Genomic DNA, 23947 nt, shown 5'->3' with positions numbered 1-23947 from the left:
GGTTCATTCTTTTAGACCATGATCTCTTTCACTTTACATTCTTGTAAAATCTGCACGTTTGATATGATCAAACAGACCTGCCCAGATGTTGCTTTTGCAAGCAGTGGTGTGTTTCGGTGGCATCAGGCCTTTTTGGAGGGCCCCGAAGAGGTCGCTGATGAAGACCGGAAGAATGGGCAAATCCAAAGTGAAAGCGATGCTTATTGTTTTTTTTGACATCAAAGACATCGTCCACCTACAATTTGTTCCTCCTGGACAAACCGTAAACGCCAAGTTTTACGTGGAAGTCGTCAAGAGACTTAAACGAAGGGTCAATCGGGTCCGACAAGACATCGTAGCCGATTGGAAGTTGCACCACAACAACGCATAGACTAACACCGCCTTACAGCCCAGCTGTGGCCTCGCGAACTTTTTTGTTTCCTTGCCTGAAAAGGCTGATCAAAGGCAAGCATTTTGAGCCGACAGCGGAGATCCAAGCAGCATGCACCTCGGCTCTCAGGGCTATTCCGGAAAATGCATTCCGTAAAGCCTTCAATGCTTGGAAGAATTGTAACGAGTGGTTTAATAAATTTTCTTAAATCGACTCAGCCCTATTACTTTTCGGAAAAACCCTATATATCCAGCGAATAAGCTGAATTATTGATAGACATCCAGGGCGATGAATTCACGAGATTATATGAGCTACATATTAGCACCAATCACAAAAATCATAAAAGAAAGGAGAGAAATGAGTGCATAATTATATGCAAGCAATGGTGTCAAACCTCACCCCCAGACTTATACCTGACATTCATATGTGGATAACTAGATAATATGCGGACCCGGATTTCCTCCAGACCCAAATATTAAACAGGCATGGGTGCTGCAGAGGCTACCTATATAAATTTCAAAATGACCTCAGTCCGTATTGTTCGATGTGTACGGAGCCCATAGAAGACTCTGAACATGTGTTTTTTCATTGCCCTCGGTTTCTAAAGATAAGGGAACTGTTAGAAACTGCACTAGGTGGCAGTTTACGAGAGGAAAATTTGACTGTATTTATGTATCAGTCCTCTGACAAGTGGAAAGCTGTTCGCGAAGCTCCAACTTCCAGCATGACCTTTTAAGACAGTTACATGAGAATAGCCGTCAGTTCGTCCGTGCTATAAACTAGATGTAAAATGTCTCCGCCACTCCACGAAGTAATAACTTATTTGGTGGTTCCGTGGATGAGTCTTGTGTTGGGAGTACATAGGTTAGGTTTAGTGAACTAAAGCTCCGCACACCGGCTTTCGATGCTCCCATCTACTATAAAAAAAAGTCCTTCCAGGACGTAGCAACTTCAAGATCGGAATTGCCGGAACGATGCCACTAGCGGTCGGTCATAATTTTCGTCTTGCTTGAACTGCATTATTACCCTTAAAAAGTTTAATATGCCGAAAATGTTGTTTCCGATCATGCATCGTCGGTAGGGCACCAACTAAAGATTATTCCAAAACATTTAAGGAATTTTGTATAAATAAGCCTTACTAAGTATATCAGCTGTTGAAATAAAAATATGTCGGTTAATCGATTAAGTGTGAAGTTGACTGTGAAGACGTTCAATAAGATCAACTGTTGTCATCAAATAAAATTACTTAGAGAGCGACCCAATAGATGAAAAAAATAGTTATTTTCTTCCAAACCAGGTTTCATATTATTATTTCATATTCTGTTTGAACTGAAATACAGTTATAGCCTGGGCGTATACACGTTAGGTAACAAATGCGTACAATATTGTCAGCAAACAGTTTTTGTAATTTATGGCTATTGCGGAGCACAGGTTCGAAAGCCATGCTATTATTTCTCAAAGTTTACGATAATGCTTTGAGTCATTTAATTTGAAGAAAATTGTTTTCAACAGTCCCATTCGGCGCATAAACACAGCTCGTAATAATAAAATTTGATCAATAATTATTATCCATTAAAGTTATTTGCATAAAGACTGACGAGTGCATCCCTGCGGTTACATAAACACAAAGTGCTAGCTTGTAAGTGAAGCGTGCTTACACATTTGGCAGCAGTTATGTGCAATAAAGTACAATTGCACGCTGGTATGTATGTGTGTGTATGTGTATGCATGTGGGTGTGATTACTGTAATTTGATGGTGCGTATGAGTAATATTCAGACGTTGTAAATGTTGTTCGACGTCAAGTGAATGTACATGTGTGGGTCTGAGTGTGAGTCCATGTGCATGTGTGTGAGGGTAGGTGCTCTCCTTTACACCCTTACGAAGATGTGCCGCGAAGCACCGTACAGCAGTGTTGCAGTTGCTATGACAAGAATGAGTTCAGCGTCCTCCGCCGCGCTCCCAGCACAACCGCGTGGTCTATGTGCCGCTTATTGATCTTGCCCACGCGAATTCATTGACATTGTTGTTGGTAAATTTTTAGGAGGTGTTAATGCTAGACTCTTTCCGCCTACACACGGACGGCGAGACGACTCTTTGTTGCTGATTAATTGCTATAGAACACATGTTTGCATGTGTGAGTGTGTTTGTGTGCATTCTTGGGTCTTCGCAACGTGTTAATTGCCACATCGATCCTGTTAATAATGTTTATGCAAATCAGTGGGGTCACAGGTGAGGTGTGCGTGTTTGTAAGAGCGGACTGAATTTGACGTGCTTTCAACATACGTTGAATATTTAAAGTCCATTCTCAAAAACATTCAAAAACATTCAAGAAAATACCAAAATTATCCAAATGTCTTCTTCGGTCAATTTCTATAATTTGACGGTATCCGAGGAGAATTTTCAGCACTCTTGGCTTACTATGTTCTTTTATTTGATAATGCTCTGTTCATACCTTTCAACTCAATGTTATTCTATCAAATCAAAACATTTTTTTTTTCAAATATACAAAACTATATAAATATATTTACTTTTGTTGTTTTACAGCTTCTACAGCAATTACTGGCACAAAAATCATACAACAGTGGACTCAGCATTCAGCAACCGGGACATTGGCTTCCTTCGGCAGCCAAAAATCAAAACTGTCAAAATTCAGCTACGAAAGTGTGTCGTCGCTGCGGCGCCAATGAACAGTTCAAACATTCTGCGGTAGATGCCAGCAAATTGGGGGAACGCGGGACAGCGGACATTTGTAACGAAGGAACTATCACAAACATCGAAAAGAAATAGAAGGCTTATGCAATAGATACAACACTGCTATTGCAATTTCAGACACCAAATAGTCAGAAAGTTGCATTGGCGCAAAGCTTCTGATTCGATAGCCAACACTGCGCTGAAAATTTCGAAGAAAGCTGCTGATACGAGCAACACATAACAACAACTCAGGAAATTGCGAGGTCAATGCGAAATAGCCACTGTAATAATTTAATGATAACAACAAACAACAACAAGAAATCGCTTTCAATACTTATGAAGCAAAGAGTCAGTTGCCAAAAACCAATAGCCCAACAACACATCTCCAAACAATACCATACAGCTGATTTGCGATTCGTATAAGTAACCGGACCATTGGCAGCACCTATGGGCAAGTGTGTCTCAAAGCATCCGTCCGTACTCACAATAGCGTTGTCGGAAAAGGACTTGGCGGCGGCTAACCACATTTGGAGCAAATTTGCTGAGAGCACCGAATACATTGCGCTGAAGGACGAGCATGGAAATCAATTATGCGAATATTACTACGTGAGCGGCAAGAAGCGGAAGGCGAAGCCAAAAACAACAAAGCAGCAGCTAGCGCCAACGGATGGGGATAATGATGCGAATACAACAACTGTCGGCGCCACACGGCCAGACCAAGATTCAAATGAAAATCAAAACCAGCGACAGCAGCCGAGCCAGAAGAAGGGTAGAAACAAAAGACGTTCGAAGACAGCACAAAAGCAATCATCAACGCAGCAAAGTAGTGAAAACAAATCACAGCAATGGACAACAAACAGCGAACAAACAACAAACATAAATGGCACAGAAAGTTATACGGAAAGGTTACAACAAGATTGTGTTACTTCACAAGCCGAGTCGTGTGCCCCTGCCGCTGATGGTCTGACAACGACGACAGCGACGACTTCGACAACTGTGTACAGCAGTGTGAGTGGCTGTGAGTATTGCACCGTTGTCAGCACCACTGACGATGACGACGAGAGCGAGGGTGAGGACGCGGACGTGGACGAGGACAGGCACGATGACAGTGACGACGGCGAGCAGTTGTTTGGTATTCACAACCATAATAATGCTACCGAGGCTATTGTAGTTGACAACACCAATAAAGAAACCGCCGTTGGTGCTCATAAAAATCAACAACATTGTGTGGCTCATTTGCCGTCGCAGCCACAGGAACAGATTGCTGGCGACACGGTTGCCCCCGACGCCAACAATAACGCCGAAATAGCGGCGAAACATGAGGAATATGCTTATCAGCCGAAGTGGCAGCAACAGCGGTTGGTTGCCACCGAAAAAGGGCAATTAATAAACAGTGAAGTGAGCAAAGTCAATATTGGTGTTATTGGTGTCGAAAATGCAGCTGAACTTGACAATGTCGATGGAAACAGTGAAAGGTTAAGCGGCCGCGAACACCTAATGGTTGAAGGCAGCGATTACTTGCAGGTGAGTGACTATAAAATCGCAATTTACTTGACAAAGTAATTGTATTCATTACCGGAAGCTTTATAGTCGGGGCCAAGCTGTGGCAGAGATGTCGCTCGTGACAATGGGTTTTCGTAGTCCAATTCGACTCCACAGATATATATTCTTCTTTTTTCGCGATAACTAGCAATTGGAAGTAAATGAACCGAAAATTGAGTTTATTCTACACTTAAAAGAGTCCGAAAATGAACTTAGCCAATCTTTGCTTCTGGGGTCGTGGCTTGTACATTCCAAATATAAGTACTATATCAAGCTGGACGAAACTGCTGGTTTTTAATGCTTGAACTTGACACATTCTTAATATTTTATAACTCTTTCTCGGATTAAAAACAATATTTTTTGAGGGTTTTATATCTGTAATGCTGTTCCACGAAGTGTATGCCAACTGAGAAACAATATTCATCCTGTTTCTCCTCCAAATATTTTTCGAGAGAGGAGCTGTCTTACTTTCCTAAGATTACCCTCAATAAAACGGGTGATCCTAGTGGCACTTTTTTCAAAATACTCTTTTTGACAGATCACGCATGGGTCGGGTCAAGCTGTCATGTTATTTTTGTTCAGTATTATCTGGCATCTTGTCATGAAAAGACTTACGCCTGAACAACTTTTATAAATCGTTCAACCTTATTACGAAAACCCACGTTCTGAAAAGAATGTGTTTCACGCACTTCGCACAACTTATGGTCAACTATGGTGGACTACTGAGCGTATTATTCGTAACGCCATCACTCATCTTGAGATCCAACATTCATTATTTAATAATATTCGACCGAATAGACCACGTCTCGGCACCGTTCGTAGCAACTTGGTCTGTGGTCGTTTGGCTCTATGGGCTTTTGAAAAGTTCCAAGAAGATCCGACATTTCCGAGCCAAATTTTGTTCAGCGATAAGGCCTATTTCTGGCTCAGGGGGTAAGCAAACAAGCGAGATTGGCGCATTTGGGATGAAAAGCAACCTGAAGAGACTCAACAGCTGCCATTTAGTCCAGAAAAAAAAACGCAAAAATTCAAAAATTATGCCGGTGAGAACATAACCGTCAATGGCGATTGTTATCGCGCATTATAACCGACTATTTCATGTCTAAAGTTGACGCTCGTGATCTCGGCGACATATGGTATCAACGAGATGGTGCTACTTCCCACACATCGTATCTAACAATGAATTTATTGAGAGAATACTTCACGTTTTGGGACGGACGATTTTTTCTGTGGAGATATGCAAAATCTAAAGTCTATATGGACAATCATTCGCAAGCTAAGAGGTACTAACGAGTCATCGAAAATTGGACTCAACGGAAGGATCATCTGAGACGTAGCCGCGGCCAAGATTTGACAGAGAAAATCTTGAGAAAATGAATGCCAAAGAATGTTCTTTCAAATGACAATAAACGTACACCATTAAATTTGACGATTCTGTGTTTTTTCTTTAAAAAAGTGAGGAACTTAAAAATGGAACACTCTTTATTTGTTATCACATTTAGTTCTGAACCCTAAGTCAAGTATTATTCGCATGCCTATTTTTACAACATGAGAATCGGCAAACAGACAAGTAGTAAATCCACACTACCCGTAATCACCCTATAAACCACCCCTAAGCCGTAGAGGGAAAATTGCGGCAGATGTCGCTGTTCCTGGTGCGGCAGGATACCCGCAGTCACAATCGCTAGGGCAACAACCACCGCTTGACAGTTGCAGTAACGTGAAAAGTTACGAACACCGTTTGCCACGAGTGCGCATGTCCGCCTACAATGACTTCCACAGAAAACGGCCAACACAAAAGACCGTGCAATGGAAAACGAAAGGAAAACTCGCAGAATTTTCGCTGCGACAAACATTACCGCTGTAACGCTGGCATTAAATGCAGCAAAATTGTGAAAATCAATTTAAAAAAATAAAAGACAGACAAATCTAAAGAAATATATATAGAAGAAAAAACTCTAAAGACCAATAATTAATTAATTTTCGAAAGCAAAGTGCGTTCAGTGTAAGCTGGCGAATTTTCCAAAAAGTGCTTGCAAAGTGTAGATAGACATCAAGGAGAGTGCTTATTTTCAAGGACTTTCGCCGAAGCAGTGAACAAAGTGCGCTAGTGAGGTGCAGTTGGCGAAGTGAAAATCCAAATCGAACCTGCTGTTCATTCAAGTGTACACAATTTAATAAGGCAGTGATCTATAGAATGTTTCACAGCATTTAATTTGCAAATTTTTTTCTAAAGCAAGAAGTGAAAATTTGTATCGCTGACAAAGCCACTTATCTACTTACATCGTTGGGTCTACGAAGTGCTCAAAACGGCGACCAACGGCGAGAAGAGGGGCATCAGCGCGCAGACGAAAGCCCACCCACTAAACTGGGGGCTGCAAAACTGAACGGCCAGCATTCAAGATGGATGAATGCGAGAACCTCGTCATTAACTTAGAAGACGCAGTCGACACATACGAGGAGCTCGCCGACAAAATACTACAACAAGAGGAAATAATCAATGATAACGACGCTGAAGTCATTCAATTGACGCAGGCACTAACCGAGGGCGACATAATGGTAAATCACACATAATGCAGCTCAAACATTTCAAACGCTTTCGCTTCAAATAAATTGCATGGTTGCAATAAGTATAAAATATACAGCGACTCTTGTGCCCTTTTCACAAATCAATTTTGTGCTCCGCGCACCGCAACACTAGTATACACAGGCTTCCACTTTGCTTTGCGTTCCACACTTGCTTCTCTGTTTCTGTGGACCTGGCAAGCATTTGCGCCGCATCTGTGTGTTGTATTTGTGGAATATAACAGGCGGTTTTGTCCTTAAATTTCACAACTGATCTGCTTAAATTCTATTAACTTCCTGTTGCCCATACTGTTTGACCAGTTACCGGACCATAACGGTTCATATATGTTTTTTCAGTTTCTGCATCAACGCCACAAGCTCAGATTGCGTATGATTCATCGTATTTACAATAATTGACGTATTGACGCAAGTGACGTGACACACGCCGCCAGTCGCAGGCACCACTACACCCAAGACCGTCCCCACCTTAACTGTGAAAAGATTGCGAGTGTAGTGCTTAAATGAACGAACATCCATTTGAGGTCGCATTAGGTCGGGTGCTTCTTGACAAATGAATGTGAGATAGGTATGAAATATTAAAAAAGTCATAGAGGTTTCCATAACTAAAGTCTTTGAAATTGCTCTGAGTGACTTCCAAATTAAGTTAAAGGAGGAAAGCGCTCAGTCTTTCAAAAATTTCAACCCACCCTAGTCTATATTATTATACTAAGTAATATATACTTACATATTCATTCCTACATATATAATAGTGAAGCACTAGGCATATGAGGAGGCTCTTACTATTTGCGGCGGATAAGCACACAGTAAGCCTTATTCTCCTTATATTGTCGACTTTTTTGGTAAAATGAGGAACATACATACATCCAAAAGGCTAAATATTTACACTCTGGCTTAATAGGAGTACGCCAGTGAAGCCAATATCCTTTATGTAAATGCGTAGTAATAAAATGGGAGTCTCGACCTATGTCAAGTAAGGACGTATTTCATTTTGGGCACTCCAATACTTAGGTGAAGCATATTTCCATTACTTTGCAGGTATAAGCTTTGAGTTTTGGTTTGGTTTTTGCTGATTTAGAACAAAAATAGTGGTAGTCGAAAAAGTTTTTTGGTATTTCCAATCAAATTTCAACTTATTTTTTATATATTTAAAATACGAAAAGACTTTTTCGACTAGCCAATATAATTTTCCCGAATATAATTTTCCTGTATAAACCACACTGTACTTAAACCACAACGCCATGCACTCCCAAATAATCGAATTAAGCGTGTGGTTGCCACTGTAAACGCGGTTAATAAAATAGTCAATAAACCTCAACGTCCGCACAATCGGGTTTGTCGTTAGTGTTCACTCGTTGTGTCTGGTTTTTGCACTGTCAAACTATAATTTACGTAATAACACTTGCGATTCCTTTACAGGGACAGGCTGAAAGCAAACGGCACTCGAAGAAGCATGGCAGCACCACCAACGCCACAACAGGCACTGGAGTGGGCGCCATCGAAACCAAAGGTACGGCGATGTCCTTCGGCTTTCGCAAGAAGCTCAACACGACGCCGAAGAAGTTCAAGAAATTGCTGGAGGCCGGCGTTGGCGGCATGACTGGTGGTGGTGAAGGAAAACGAAAACAAGACAAGTGCAACAATATAACAACAACGACACGGGACGGCAACACACCTAGTGAGGATAACGCAAAACGCGCAACTGTGATAGACGGCGCTAACTATGGGGAGTCGTTAACGGACGAACAACAGCAGGACGACAACGGCAATGCAGGTGAGTGCAATGACTTAGTGGTGCAACGAATTGCATGAATAATTTGCGTAATACGTAATGTCGGGTTACTTTAGAGTTCAATGGAACAAATCACCTGCAAAATAATTAATTTGACACAACAGGTGTTTGGGTGCGACCGACACCGCTATACACCTTCAAAACTTTTGCATGACCTCCCACATCCACACCCGGGCACGGATACACACATACACATTGTGCTACACTTCATTTTATTCCTTCGGAGTCTAATTACTTATATTTTTATTGCGCTCTTATGAATGTCTGACACGCCAAAAACTTGCTGCTTTCTGTCTTTTTGCCTGCCTTCTCCTCTACGCCACCGTACACAACAACCCTGCCAACATTCACCGCATGCAGAACTGCTGGCCAAGATACACTTTGAGAAAATGGGTGCGGCGGCCGCAACGACACAGCGTTCCAATCAACAAGCCACGGCAGCCGGTGGGGGCGCTCCGCCTTCCAACCTGCCTGGCGTCGCCTCGCGGTTCGGTTACCGCGGCGGGCACATGGTACGGCCGGCATCGGCAGGTTTAACGCAGCACTATCCCATGGAAGTACAGGAGAATGCGGAAAACAACAATACTTGCGGCAGCAATGGGAGCGACGCCAGAAGTGGTGGTGTGGGAGTTAATGGACAACAGAAACCGCTTGTCAGCAACTGTAAGTGGGTGCAGCAGTGCAAATACATGTGTAGAAGGTCTGGTAATAACGGACAAAGTGTGAGGTACCGCGTGCAGAGCTGGGGACACAATCAAGTGCTTGATGTACGCAAGTACAAATAACTATTATAAGACGGCGCTACAAATTGTGGATGCCAATAACTCGGGGGTCCTCCTTTAAATATACGATAGGCAATCTGAGTTTTTTTTTTACTTTCACCTGTTCAAACCATGCTTATTGTTGTCCTATGACAAGCCTTCTTTCTTTTTTAAAACATAACAGTTGAAACTTAGTCTCCTCTTCTTCTATACTGGCGTAGACACAGTTTACGCTGTTATAGCCGATAGACATTTCTTCTTTTGGAGATTGGAGATTGCAAGAGAAGCCAGGACCTTCTTCACATAGTATTTCCAACGGAGTGGAGGTTTTGCCCTTCCTCTGCTTCCTCCGGCGGGTATTGCGTTGAATACTTTCAGAGCTGGTACATTTTCGTCCGTAAACTAGGTCATTGTCGACATACATATATCTCATATAACTCATCGTTCCATCGAATGCGATATTCGGCGTGGCCAATGCGCAAAGGAGTTTGACATTCCTTTTGCTATTAATACTGGTTCCAAAAATGAAAAAAAAACGCCTCTTAAGAGAAACTTAGTCTCCATTGAAATAAAAAGCTTGTTTCAACCTCAATACCGAAGAGTAACTCATTCCAGTCTACCAACATTAATTTCAGTTCTTACCATAGAAATCACCTTAAGAACCATGAACAAGGAGACAGTTAAGTGAAATAAATCTCTCACTAGCCAATTTTTCATTTGGATCCATCATTTTCCTCTAACTAAATTTACATACTCGCTGGCATGAAATGAAAACAGAGTCCATTGAGGAGGAAAAGGATTACCAAGTAGAAGCTGGAGAGGCCATGTAATATTTGGCTACTGTTAGGCATAACGGGATATAGTAAACTAAGGACTATGTGCTCCCTTCATGTCAGAATAACAATAAAGATTCCCCTTTTACTAAAACCAGCCGAGGGTATACCGTTATATACATCTTTGAACCGTTTCTTTTGTCTTTTTTCAAATGAAAGACTCAATTTCTGAACATTAAACGTATTTGCCTTCACTTTTTTAACCATATATTATACATACTACATACGACAAAATGTCTCTAAACATTCAAATATTTACCCATCGGCGGGTAATTGAGAGGAAAACAAACCAAGCCATTTGTAAATCATACAACAAGTTAGTTGCTTGTATTTCTTTCCACCACCTGTGAATGCTCGCAAATCGATTTATTTTGAATGCCCCGCGCGCAGCCTCCACTTCGTTGGTAAAAAGTCGCCGTTCACTTCGGTGCAACGGTGTGACAAGTCCGTGAACTCAATTAAACAGCAATTGGCTGGCAGCGAGAGCGAACGCTGCCAAGAGTGGCGCAGCGCCGCTGCTGCGATTATGTTGCAAGGTCTGCCAGCTTGCAAGTCTTGCGAATGTCAGTGCAATCGTGCAGTGTGTTACTTTCAAATTGGGCTAAAGGCCAATAAAAGCAATTTTAAAGTCAAACAGAAATAAAAGCAGCCATAAAACGTGCTAGAGACAAACCATGTCCAGAGACTGCACTGTTGCAAGTGCAACTAATTCCCTCAATCACAAGTAAACTAAGACATTTTTGTGCTGACTTTTTACAGTGAAACGCCGATCGAAGAGTGCACACGCCGGCAGGGCATTGACTTCGGGCGATGAGACTAGCGAGTCGGGCAGTTGCAGCGATGCGGCCGGTCGCCCAAAAATAACACAACCGAAATCTATAACGTTCAATTTGAGTCAGAACAGCACAATCGAATATCAGCGGCGACAGTTTTTCGAACAGCCCAACACATATGGCAGCTATGGAAGTGGACGCAGCAGTGCCGCCAACATTTGGACCCATCAACCGGGGCACCAGGCGCAGCAGCATCAGTCGCGAAATGTCATCAGCACGGGCATGCACACGAATGTTATGTGAGTACACGCACCATATGGTATAAACAATTAATCAAAGTTTCGAGTAATACATATTTTGAAAATTCCCTTTCACATGCACTCCTTCATTTGTAGTGTCCGTCCAACACCACGCGCACCGCCAGCCAGTTTTTCGAAGTTCACACTGCACACAGTAAGTTTGCCAAAGCCGGAATTCCCCGTGGCCATCAGTGTGGGCGCAACAACTCCAACTACACCGAGCAGCATCTACACACCGTCACCCACCATGGCTACCAGCGTCGCGGGCGCACGTACCAAGGACATCCAACAGCAGCAGCACCCCTTGACAGTGGTAGCCTGTGCCACAGTGACACACTCCGCTTCCGGACATATGGATCTGAAGACGGCCAAGCAGATGGCAAATAACACGCGGCGTGGATTCTCAGGCAGTCGGGAGATATCAGCGGATTCAGGTATTGCCAGCATGGACATGGCATTGGATAGTTCGGTTTCGAGCAGTGGTGGCAGTCGCGCTGGACGCACAGCCTCGCCTAAACGGAGCCGCAGTCGTCCCCGCAATTTGCAAATGGTAATGAACGGTCGTCACAAATTTGAAGTACGTGACCTGGACGACCCTTTATCGAGTGAATCCAGCTCTATCGTAGAGCCGCTAGCTTTGCCGAAGCTACCGAGCGAAAACCAAACAGTACCGCTTCCACTATGCGGGCTTGTGCGTTCCAATACGGTACTTAGTCGAGAGACTTATGAACGAAATGGTGGTGTTATCGGTAATAGAAGCGCTAGTGCCAACCCGGAAATCAAGCAGGTTGATATTGGTAAGCCACCATTATTAATTTTACACATGTGTATATTTCATTGTTCTTTTCCATATCTTCTAAAGGAAAACGCCCTACTACGGCGCCTGCACAGTGCACAATAACTCGAAATTCGTCAGAAGAAAGTGAAGGGGTCGATGAGGAAAAGCTTTACTTAGACCGCTCAACTTCAGAGAAAGGAAACAGGGTAAGTATCATCAAGCAAAATGAAAATGAAAAAGTTTGGCTAAAAAACAAGTTTACCCTTAAAGTTTAAGGACATCAATACTTGTTCGAGTAAAACATCGTCACCAGGGAGCTCCATAATGCTCTCGTGGTGCAATGCCGGAGAATCTCTTGCCGTAAAGGATTGTAGTAGCCTCAGTATTAGCAGCGAAGATAGTAATAAACTTCATGGATCTAATCATCAAGATAAAGACACAGATACGGAGAAGAACGATTTGAAAAAATTTAAGCACATGTCAGTTGACTTGAATGACGATGACTTAAGTGGCATCGTGACCGAAATGCAAATTAGTACATTATGTAAGTATTAGAATAGTTGAGTCGAGCTTAATTGTTCCCAAACTAATTATTTCTCCTCTTATTTAGCTTCCTTAACTGATAACTTAGCAAATGAGAACAACAATTCTGGACTCAAGACAGTAGAAATCAACACTGTCATCAGCGCATCTACGGAAAATACAAATATTGATAAGCCGGATCGGCCGAAATCGTTTTATAATACGCTTAATGAAACGAAATTTGCAGAGATGGCCTTAGCCGGTAGCACTTATCTTTTGGACGACGAGACCTCTCCCACTGATAGTCTGGTCAGCAGCACGGAATCAGAAGAAGCCGCAAGCAAGCAGAAAAAACACAAAATAAACGAAGAACTGCAAGAGAAGGACATCGATGAGATTTCACCTGAACTCGAAATGGGTAGTCCCATTTCACCGGGAACGCCAACACATGCTTCACATTCGCTATCACTTTCCGATTGCGGTAATTTGATTGATGACGAGATCGCTGACCAACCGGCGTTGCTCTTTAACAGTGAAGCACATGATCTAGTGGATAGCTTGACGTCACACAAAGACAAGACAGAGACTCCCACACTTATGGAAAATACTGGATCGATGCGTTCCCTGAAGAGCCAATCGAAGGCGCGCACTGCACTCCAGCAAGCAATCGAGTTGAGTCTACGCACACCGCTCTCGCTGCGAAAGGCGGTAATGGAACGCGCCGATTCTCTCGATACTCTCTCTCCCTGTGAGTCGATATGTTCCGATGATCTAATGATGGATTTCGATATACATAGCAGTGTCGATTCCATCGATCGGTAGGTGCAATGAAGCATTCACTAAAAATTACACTAATTTTGTTCTATTTTATCGAAGATCTGGCTCCATAAAGAGTCGAAGTGGTTCGGATCTACATAAAATTGACGACACAGAATTATTTTCGGAGCTGGAACGTAAAGGGAGCGATGTAATGAAAGAACTGAATTCCCTCCTACGTCTTCGTACTAATAAAAGCGCAGATAAGGATGTTGACATGTGAGTAGTAAATGAAAATGCTTAGATTATATGTCCTGCTTAACATTTAAGATGTCTCCAATATCAGTAAAAAATCATGAGGCCGAAGTCTCACGATCCAAATAAGTTGAATTATTCCTTTCAAGAAATTTGTTGCGATGTCACTGCTTTCCACATCACAAGCTCCAAAAAATGTAGCCTGTGTTCAAAGCGACAATATCAGATTATTAAATGAAGTTGATTTTAAACAATTAAAATAAATAAAGTAAAAACGATTAAAGTCGGGGAAGTACCAACAAGTACAAAAGGCTTGTTAGTTATATGGGGTTTAAGACGAGCTTTCGTCCGATTTCATTCATTCTGAGCACAAATATGCAAGAAAAACACTCATTCTCAGTTTTTGTTAGATAACTCAAATTTTGGCCATAAGTTCTAAATTTTTATATGTATTAGGTATATGGTGGTTCAGTATTGACCCGATTCAATCCATTTTTGATACACAGAGTTACTATAGCCAGAAAAGGATTCTCTTTGAATTTCAATTGTATTTCTCACACATTGATCGGGGTCCACATTTTTGGTACAATTTTTGGCTGAAAGGTGGCACAGCTCAAAAGTATTATTCGTGTAAAGTGCTGTTCTGATATATTAATTTATTCTTGATTTGTATTTTGGAAAGCGAAAGAATCAGATGGAATTTAAAACTGTGGGAAGGAGACTTGGCTAAAATCCGAATTCGCTCATTTTCACACTATAATTTAAAAAGCCAGGTAGAAAATTTGATTAAAATCGGCAGGTTGGGTCTCGAGATATGTGATGTGGGCGGTACGACGCCCATCGTCTAATTTTGGCCTGTCGTATTCTTCTTCTTTATTGGGATAGACACCACTTACGGGATTATAGCCGAGTTAACAACAGCGCGCCAGTCGTTTCTTTTTTTCGCCACGTGGCGCCAATTGGATATTGCAAGCAAAGCCAGGTTCTTCTCCACTTGGTCCTTCCAACGGAGTGGAGGTCTTCCTCTTCCTCTGTCGTATTAGGTTATTTATTTATCGCACTTTTAGTAGTTTTTGACAGTACCGTTATATGGAGAGTGGGCGGGGTTACCATCCGATTGGATGGATGCCCATTTTCACGATGTCAGTAGAAGTTGTGACAATATTAACGCTGGGCGAAATGAGTTGTTGTACCGTAAGCGATTTAACAAATAAAGATGTACATTAAACTTAATAGAGGGCGGGGCCACGCCTACTTTTTCCAAAGTTTTGGCAATGGTCCGATCTACGAACTCGTAATTTTTTTTTACCAAGGAACGCACATACCAAGTTTCATCAAGTTGCCTCAATTTTTACTCAAGTTACAGCTTTCACGGACGGACGCACAGACAGTCACCTGAATTTCAACTCGTCTCGTCATCCTGATCGTTTATATTCTTTCATATAAAAATTACGTGTCACGTTGTTTGTCCGCGTTGGACTCCTAAACTTTTGAACCGATTTTAACAAAATTTAGCACACTGTGTCCAGTTCGAACCAACTTAGAAGATAGGATAGTAAAAAAAATTTTAAATAAAATATACAGTGTAGTCTCTATTAAATGGACGCTCTATTAAGTGGACAACTGTATTAACTGGACAGATAGGCTGGTAATAAGACCATGAGAAAGCAGCCTTAAATTCGTTTTTATCTAATGAAATTTATTTGTTCGAACATATTCAAAATTAAATCTCAAGTACAATCCCTTGGTTTCTTATACCGGCAAAAACGTTTTCGGCCTTATTCGTTAATAAAATTTTCACTGTATTGAATAGTTTATTATATGAATAATAGTATAAAATATACCACAGCAATGCGCGGACGGGTCCACTAGTATACTTGTACATATATAATCCTATAGCCATCTAGCTTAGTTTTAGGTGACAGGTACAACTCTTAGCTGAACAAAACTATTATACTCTGCAGCGACATGTTGCAAGAGTATAGAAATTTCACATGACTAATTGTCTTACGTGTGCATTGTAGATGATCTCCCCATTAATTACCATGGTGATGTAAACCGCAAAAAGTTTAGTACGAAAACATAATTAAAATCTGCTTTACACGATAAATTGCAAGTTGTTATCTACACCCACTAGTGAAAACGTCAGTTCCCTTCCAAGTTGTCATCGTTTGATATACGAGTGTGACCGTATGCTCTTCGCAGGGTTAAGAGAAAGTTATATATCTAATATGTATATGCTATACGTAGCTTATTGTGAAACTGTTATATTCATTGATACTTCTGTTCCCGTTATCAATCTTTAACTTTCGCTCCATTATATTCAAAATCAGAAGAATGTTATAATTTCCACCGGAGAATCTTAATTTCTGCCAGCATTAATCGTCTAGACACACTTAACTCTTCTTTAGGGCAACTTAACAAGAAAATGATATAATGGTGTAAGGACCCTTGGCAGAGAAATATTTTACCCAACGCCACTAAAAATCGGAAAAACAATAGTTTTGGAGCATATAGTATATGTTCGGTGTGGAGCACCTGTAAATGCCAACATAAAAGTGCAGTCTCACCATTCCTACTTGGTACCAGCTGCCTGCTTATCTACCAGAAAGCAATTGTTTCACGCTGGTGGGAAAATCACAAACACCGAACTCATTTAGCCGCGACCACGACACGCCAGCAGATGGGAAAAAGGATTGGCGTAAAAAATAGGCAAAGCCAAATTACACCCACCGAAAGAGATGGGAAAATTACGGCTAACACAAAAATAAAGAGGAGAATAAAAGTTATAGATAAGCGCAGCATGGAAAAGTAATGCAAATACATGCACACACACATTAACATAAGCGCAGTGTATAACCGCTATGCGGCCGCGGGTGACCGCAGTGGGGTTAAGCCACAGCAAATAAACCGCGCGCTGGCAACACAATTGTAACAACTGCAGCAACAATGCCGATGGCAACAATCACCGGCGACCTTTCACGAAATTTAACAAATCGACAAAGATTCCAACGCGACTAAGGCAGATGACAACAACAACAACATGGCAACTACAAAAGCGCTGACAGCAATGACAAAAGCCAAACAAGCAAAGCTCAGGCCATAGCCGCAGCCGCAAAGGCCCGTTACAATAGCAGCAACATTTGGCAATCACCGAAATTCAATTGGGCTTTGAATTGGCCAAAGCTGGCGGGCGCCTCTCCAGCTGTTGCTAATGCTTTCAAGTGCATTCACAACCAGCAATTTATGAAATGCACACAACCACATGCATCCATCGTATGCATGCAAGCGTCGCTTGTTTTTGCTTCGCAACACGCTTGCAACAGCTAAGAGTCTTGGTGTCTCAGCATTGTTGCACTGGTTCGTTGCACTTGCCGCTGCAAGCGTGGTACGTGTAAATTGCCGGCCGGCCAGCAAGAGTGCATCCAAATGCCACTGCCACCGCCGCTACTTCTGCTTTGCCCCTCTCTCCACAACTGACGGCCCACGCTTGGCTTCTGGCTGTTCTTTTTTGCGCCAAGCAATTGCACGCTTCAGCAAAATGCTGTGCTTGGCAAGCGTTTATAGCGGAAAATGAAAATGCCAAAGACGATTGAAATAAATGAAAGGAAATGGCGAAAATGCAGCGGCACGGTGGCAATGGCGAAGCATGAAGTATGTTTATGTGCCAGCGTGAATATAAATAAAATGTCAAACACTTTAGCAGCGTGCAGGTGACGTAGTCTCCCACAAGCGGGGCTTGCTTCCATCTTCCACGGCGCAGGCCAACACGATTCTGCATTTCAGCGCTGAGAAACGAGCTCGCCATTCGTTGCTGTTAACCGTTAGTCACACATTCGCGTCTTCGCCACGCTCTGCGCCACCAGGTTCGCACGAGCTGCTGAGTAACCTGACGGCATTTTACCTCCTGCTGCCATCTCTTACACAATAAAAGTAAATTGTCTTGTCAGACCGCTATCGGATGTCGATTGTTGGCCGTCGACTGTCGATTGCTTATTGGCAACCGTTGCCACTTGGTACTGCTGTTGCTATGCTATGGCTATGCCTTGTACTGGCTCATTTGCTGGTTGTTGTTAGTCGTCGATTTGCTCTCTTAGAGAATTCAGTTGTTATTCTTATTGTCATACCCGATGCAGGTTTGTTGCCGCTAGACATTGTATATACATATGTACATATATGCTTAAATATCTATCTATGTGCCTGTATTATATAAGTACTCGCATGTACATTTGTTTTGTTGTACACAATCAGTTGGCATATCTCGGGAAACCGCACATTGTCGCTAATAAAATAACGCTACTTTATGTACCGTTAAAGCATGTACTAAGACATATCTCAGCATTGTTAGCTGTTCGGTTAGCAAGAAATGTCTAATACTTAGCATCTGATAGACACAGCAATGTCAACCATTCGAGTTTCCTTAAAACATTTTCATCCATGTTTGCGAGTGTAAGTTTGTCGCCATAAACCGCCGCTGAAAACCGCAAACATCATTTGTTTGAAAGTCGCGTGAAAGTTAATTCCAATTCTTACAAATTTATTATGTTGGACGACACATTCATTGGAAATGAAAAATGGTTCATATAAGCTGAACTGCATCGCGGATACTTCAAGTGAGTAGAAACGACTCTTCTATAATACAATTTCCTTCAACAAATACTATAGCCGTACTAGTGAAAACCTCTAGGAAATTATCCTTTATCTGTTGTGTATCGATCCCGCTATTCCCTTGGCAATGACTGCAAATAAAACTCGCTCGAAGACCTCGTTCCCTGGTGCTGCTATGTAAAATGTCCACAAACCGCTCTAAGCTACAGCATGGATTTCGCTGATGTCCTTTCGACATTTTATTTCTTCGTACTATTTAGTTGCCATAGTGCAATATAAATAAATACACGTTCAGATAAATCTACCTGTGTACAGGTTTATGTATCATATGTGTACATATTTAGAAGTTACAGTAACCCTTTCTTTGCACAACCTGTCAGAAAATATTATATATTGTATTGGTTTGCCTTCGTATTTTATTAAGTTGTATACATACATATACATATGTACTCATAAAAGTGCATATATATATACATATGTACACTTGTGTAAGTTGTAATACGGCCCTTGCAATATAACAAGGCTTGTACGTCATACCTTTCATTTAGACTGAACATCATCAGGCCTTATACACTACTTGTATTCTTGTCTATTTGTACTGTTTCTACTCTGACTCACGCTGCTGGAGAGTAGAATAGTTTTGTTCACCTAACGATTGTACGACTCATCTAAAACTAAACGTGATAGCTATAGAGTTATGTATATAAAAATGGTCAGGATCACGACACGCGTTGAAAGCGTGGTGACTGTCTGTCTATCCGTCCGCGCAAGCTGTAACTTGGGTAAAAATTGAGATATCTTAATGGAACTTGGTGGACGCATTCATTGGCAAAAAAAAAATACGAGTTCGAGGATGGACGTAATCCGATCACAGCCACGCCCACAACCCGCCAATAACCGATAACTGCAGCAACGGGCACCTGTAGGCAAATTGTTTTTAAAAAGCTGGTGTGGCCCCGCCCTCTGATAAGCTTAATGTGCATATCTCCCAAACTACTTAAACCACAATAATCAAATCGGAAGATGACCCCGCTCACTCATAAAATTGGCCGATGGGCTTGGCATCGCGCACTTTTAGGTAAAATCACATAAATCCAGACCTACCCGATCGATTTCAACAAATTTGGTACGTGACATTGAACATTGACATTCTTATTTTACAGTCTACTCCCCATATATGAAAATTTCATTTGAAACTTCCGCTTTCCAGTATTCAAACCAATAATCAAAGAAACGTATATCAGAATAAAACTTTACACGAATAGTGCCTTTGAGGTGTGTCAGCTTATGACTAAAAATTACCTAAATCAAACCAAAACTGTGCAAGCTCCTAGGTACTGAATATGTGGACCTATTGCTTATAGTTGACCTTTTACTAAAAAAATAACGGTCAATGTGTCAGATTTATAATTGAATTTCGAAGAAAATCCTTTCCTGGCAATAGTAACTCTGTGTATCAAAAATGGGTTGGATCGGGTCAATACTTCCTTGAACCCTCATATACCTAATATAAAGTTTTTCGAACTTCCGGGTGACTTAATACCGCATATATCGGCCGATATGTTAGTTATCTTATGAAAATTGAGAAACGTATTCTTCTTATAATGGTGCATATTTATGCTTAGAGTAAATAAACTCAGGTGAAAACTCGAAGTAGACCCCATGTAACTTACAAGCCTTATGTACCTGAATGTACTTCCCGGACTTTAATCCCCGATTCGTTAAACCCGTACTTAGCCCTGCCTTACTTGTTATATTCTGCTTTATATGTATATGGTATATGTTCACACCATAAATCGTGGCACACGTCGCACATGCCTTTGTGTAGCAAGTGTCGTTCTTTGCACCAGCAAGACGGTCTAACTTCATTGCAATTGTCAATTCGTGCCAACATTAGTTGTGTGAACCGCTTAATGGCCACTGTACTTTGACTTTGAAAATTAAAATAAAATAAATCAAATGTCAATGTTATATGGATCATATGTGCATTTGTACTATAAATGTACATATGTACAAGTACATATGTATGTGCATGTAAGCAAATGCACCGTTTATTGATATATTCTTTTAGCTTTCAGTAATGAAATACTGAAGTATTTTACACCAAACCGAAGTATTTTTTATATAAAATTTCGTCTTTACTTGATTTATATGAGAGTGGAGGTTATAAACTTACAATAGAATCCAATCTAATCTAATCTAATCAAAAGCTAAACAAAATGTTCTGAAGTTGATTAATATGTTCGTAACATTAAGGGAGAGGTTGGGTGTGTTCATTATTGTACAAAAGGTCCAAATAAAATTATTCAATCCATATCTAACCACTCCCTTAAATATATAGAAATTTATACCTAATTTGGTTTAAAATTCACGGACCATTTTCGTGCCAATAAGATTAATACGTTTTAATTTGTAATGGGTTGTTTAAAGAAACTGTCGAGACTCGTCGATTTCTTTTTGAATTTCATAATAGTACTTTCCCATTTCCATGCGCATATTAATAAGATTTTTCGCTTGATTTGCAGTATAATATCTTAATAACACCTTATCAATGCATTGAAGCTTTCAACTACTTCCCAGATATATTGTTAATGTCTCACTCGATAACAGATTTGTAGTTCTCGTCAGCGACACTTCGAATTACCTATTCGTCCTATCCCGTAACTTGATTCCTCTTTTAACTTGCAATATCATAAACAACAACTACGCTTCTCAAAGTGCATAAACCTAAGAACTATTTGATCTATTGAATGCAGACAATGGAATGTTGTTCCTTTGGTGATCATAAACCGACTTTGTTTATCATAAGCCATGCCTATTAAAGGGCATTAACTGATAACTTGATGGACCTGTTTATGTCAAAGACCGGACAGAATTCGATGTTCATACATAAAAGGCCTCAAAACAAGGAAATAACTGCAACGGATGGCAGATATTCTATCCGATAAACGAAGGCTTCGGGCTTCAGGCTGTCATTTTCCGCTAAATTCTTGCACTTGAAACTGGAAGGGCGGCATAGCGGTAGATATTAATAACCACAAATAACACAAACTCGCAAAACCAAAGTGCTAAACAAAGAGACACTGACTGGGGCAATAAATCAACTTGACGTCATCTCGCTGAGCGCCGTCGTGTCTTCTTGTTTTTATTTTCTATTGTTGGCGTTGTTAGTTCGTGTTCTATCTGACTTCAATTTCAATGTTAACCCAACTATTATAAAATCATATAAATGTACGTAATCTGACAAACTTCGTCGCTTATGTTCTTAAGTGAATGCAAAGACAAGACAAGAAAGAGAAGAGGAAACACCAGAATGTATAGCGGAGACAGGCCGGGAAGTATTTTCAAAGTGTAACTAAGAAATAGTTTCGGCGCGTAACATATGTGCGTGTGTGTGTGCTACACTCACTTAAATGCAGCTGATAGAGAGCACACGTACTGTGGAACAAACTAGTCGAAAATGAGAAAACATGTGGTCAGTAGAGTGATAACACCGAGACGAATGCTTGGAAACCCACAATAAGTTTAGAGGAACACTACTGAACGAGAAGATTTATGGGTGGGGTTCAAAAGATGAGAAAAATGTTGACGCTTTCGTGAAGGTTATGTAATGAAGTAAATGTGTTTTCGTTAAATCTTTGAAAATAAAGATATCCCCCTAATCTTTCCTCCATGGAGGAATCTCGGGTAAAAAACACTATTTTTCAACAATTTTTTATTTAATTTATTTTATTAGAATTTTTATTGTTACAAACATACACTGTTAACAAAAAAATTCTGAAAATTTTGGGAAAAATCTTGCCGAACGCATTCAAAAACACAGTTTCGAGAAAAATTAGTTTCAAGACGGCGCATTTAGCCTCGCGCACACTAGTTCTCAAGGCTGTATCTCCGAAACTTTTACTAGGATCAACTTTACAATATTCTAGATGTGTTGTAGAATTTAATAAGACAATAAAAAAACGATTTTTTGAAACCCATAAGCCCATGTAACCCCTGAAACTTTCTAAAGGCGATTTTGGGGTATTTATGCCGCCGATATGCCCACGGTGTAACAATTTCGTCTAAAAAGCAATGCAAAGAACTAACAGCATTTAAGCGAACTGAAGCAGTTGCTGCAACGAAAAACATTTATAGCAATAGAGCAGAGAGCGCCAATTCTCTCTCCGTGTGCTTTTGCACTTTTACTTTGATTGTGTTTTTAATTTGCTTTTGGCTTTTGGTCGCTGTTTTTGCCGTGGCTAGAAGCTGACGGCTCTTGGCTAGCCACCGTTGTTGGCTTTTAGCCAGTGTTGACGCGCAATTGAAAGCGAATAAACGTGTTGTTCTTCGTCGCGGTGTTTACTAAATTTGCCCTCTTTGATTATTGCTGAACTATGTATGTCTGTGGCAAAGTGAAAAAATTCGGCAAATAGTTGTCTGCTAGTAATCAAAACGGCGAACGGCCTTTGAAATAATCCCAAAAAGAATGTATTTATAGAGCAACAACAACGCGTTTGCCTTTTTGTAACAAGAATAATTATATAAAAGTGTGATTTGTGTACATTTTATGCGCTGATTTAATATCGGAAAAGCTCAACACCTTCCGTCCACCAGAGTAAATGTGTAAAAATGTCAAAGTGTTTACTTGTTTTTTTGTTGGTAACCAGGAACGCTTCGTTGCCGGCAATGTCAGTGACTGGCTTTTACCACCGTTATGCTTGGTTTGCCGCGCTGCTGCCTTTTGTAGTGCCGTCCCGATGGTTGTTTATGCAGAAGCGCCAGACTGGCTCGGAAACAACGCTACATCGCTTTGCGCCAAATAAAACCAAAAATTCACACACTACACAATATGACAATAAATAATACCTGACATTTAGACACGAGTTAACCGTATCCGTTCACATTTTGAAATACTATACATCAACAAACCTGCAGCCGCTTGACGCATGCGCAAAAGTCATTGCCGAGTGAATTCTTTATAGACTTCTTTTTTCATTTTTCATTAGGGACTTGTTTGAAATTCCATTGCGCTTAGTCAAGGTACATGGTTACTGTGGCTCCTTTTACTTCACTTTCGTTTCAAGAATTCTGTTTCGTGATCAATCTCTGCCGCTTCTACTCGGCGGGTTAGAAGTTGGAGGACTAAGCCTCTATAATTAGTCTTTCAATATAGAATTACAAAGTTAAACAGCGGTTACAAAATAAAGAAATATATTAAAGCTTTTCGATTGACAAATCTTAAAGTGCGTTATAACAGACCTTTTCAAAAGTTCGGTTATTCTATTCCGTGCATGTTTACTCTCCTCATAAGAATCTTCATAATTCATATCGTCACCTAAAATGCAAAACGTATCAACAAAAAAATCGAAATCGAGTTTTTTTATTGCCTACGATTCACTAC

General features: G+C 40.9%; 1 protein-coding gene across 9 annotated transcripts in view; it reads left to right on the top strand.

The window, feature by feature from the left end:
- LOC105231310 (uncharacterized) overlaps positions 1-23947 on the top strand; it is a 78523-nt gene that overhangs the window by 32582 nt on the left and 21994 nt on the right. For 7 of the 9 annotated variants that reach the window (XM_049458673.1, XM_049458672.1, XM_049458675.1 and 4 more), the window contains exons 2-10: positions 2916-4586; positions 8607-8961; positions 9340-9642; positions 11333-11645; positions 11742-12442; positions 12508-12629; positions 12694-12967; positions 13034-13763; positions 13822-13980. In XM_049458673.1, the coding sequence (XP_049314630.1) occupies positions 3510-4586; positions 8607-8961; positions 9340-9642; positions 11333-11645; positions 11742-12442; positions 12508-12629; positions 12694-12967; positions 13034-13763; positions 13822-13980 (4034 nt within the window). In that variant the 5' untranslated portion in view covers positions 2916-3509. Of the gene's footprint in view, positions 1-2915; positions 4587-6395; positions 7164-8606; positions 8962-9339; positions 9643-11332; positions 11646-11741; positions 12443-12507; positions 12630-12693; positions 12968-13033; positions 13764-13821; positions 13981-23947 lie in introns of those variants that run through there. The other 2 variants (XM_049458681.1, XM_049458677.1) reach the window with 2 other exon arrangements.

The sequence above is a fragment of the Bactrocera dorsalis genome, chromosome 5 (assembly GCF_023373825.1).
Source record: "Bactrocera dorsalis isolate Fly_Bdor chromosome 5, ASM2337382v1, whole genome shotgun sequence".
Lineage (NCBI taxonomy): Eukaryota > Metazoa > Arthropoda > Insecta > Diptera > Tephritidae > Bactrocera > Bactrocera dorsalis.
The sequence above is the reverse complement of the archived record's forward strand: the minus strand, read 5'-3'. Positions and strand labels throughout refer to the sequence as shown.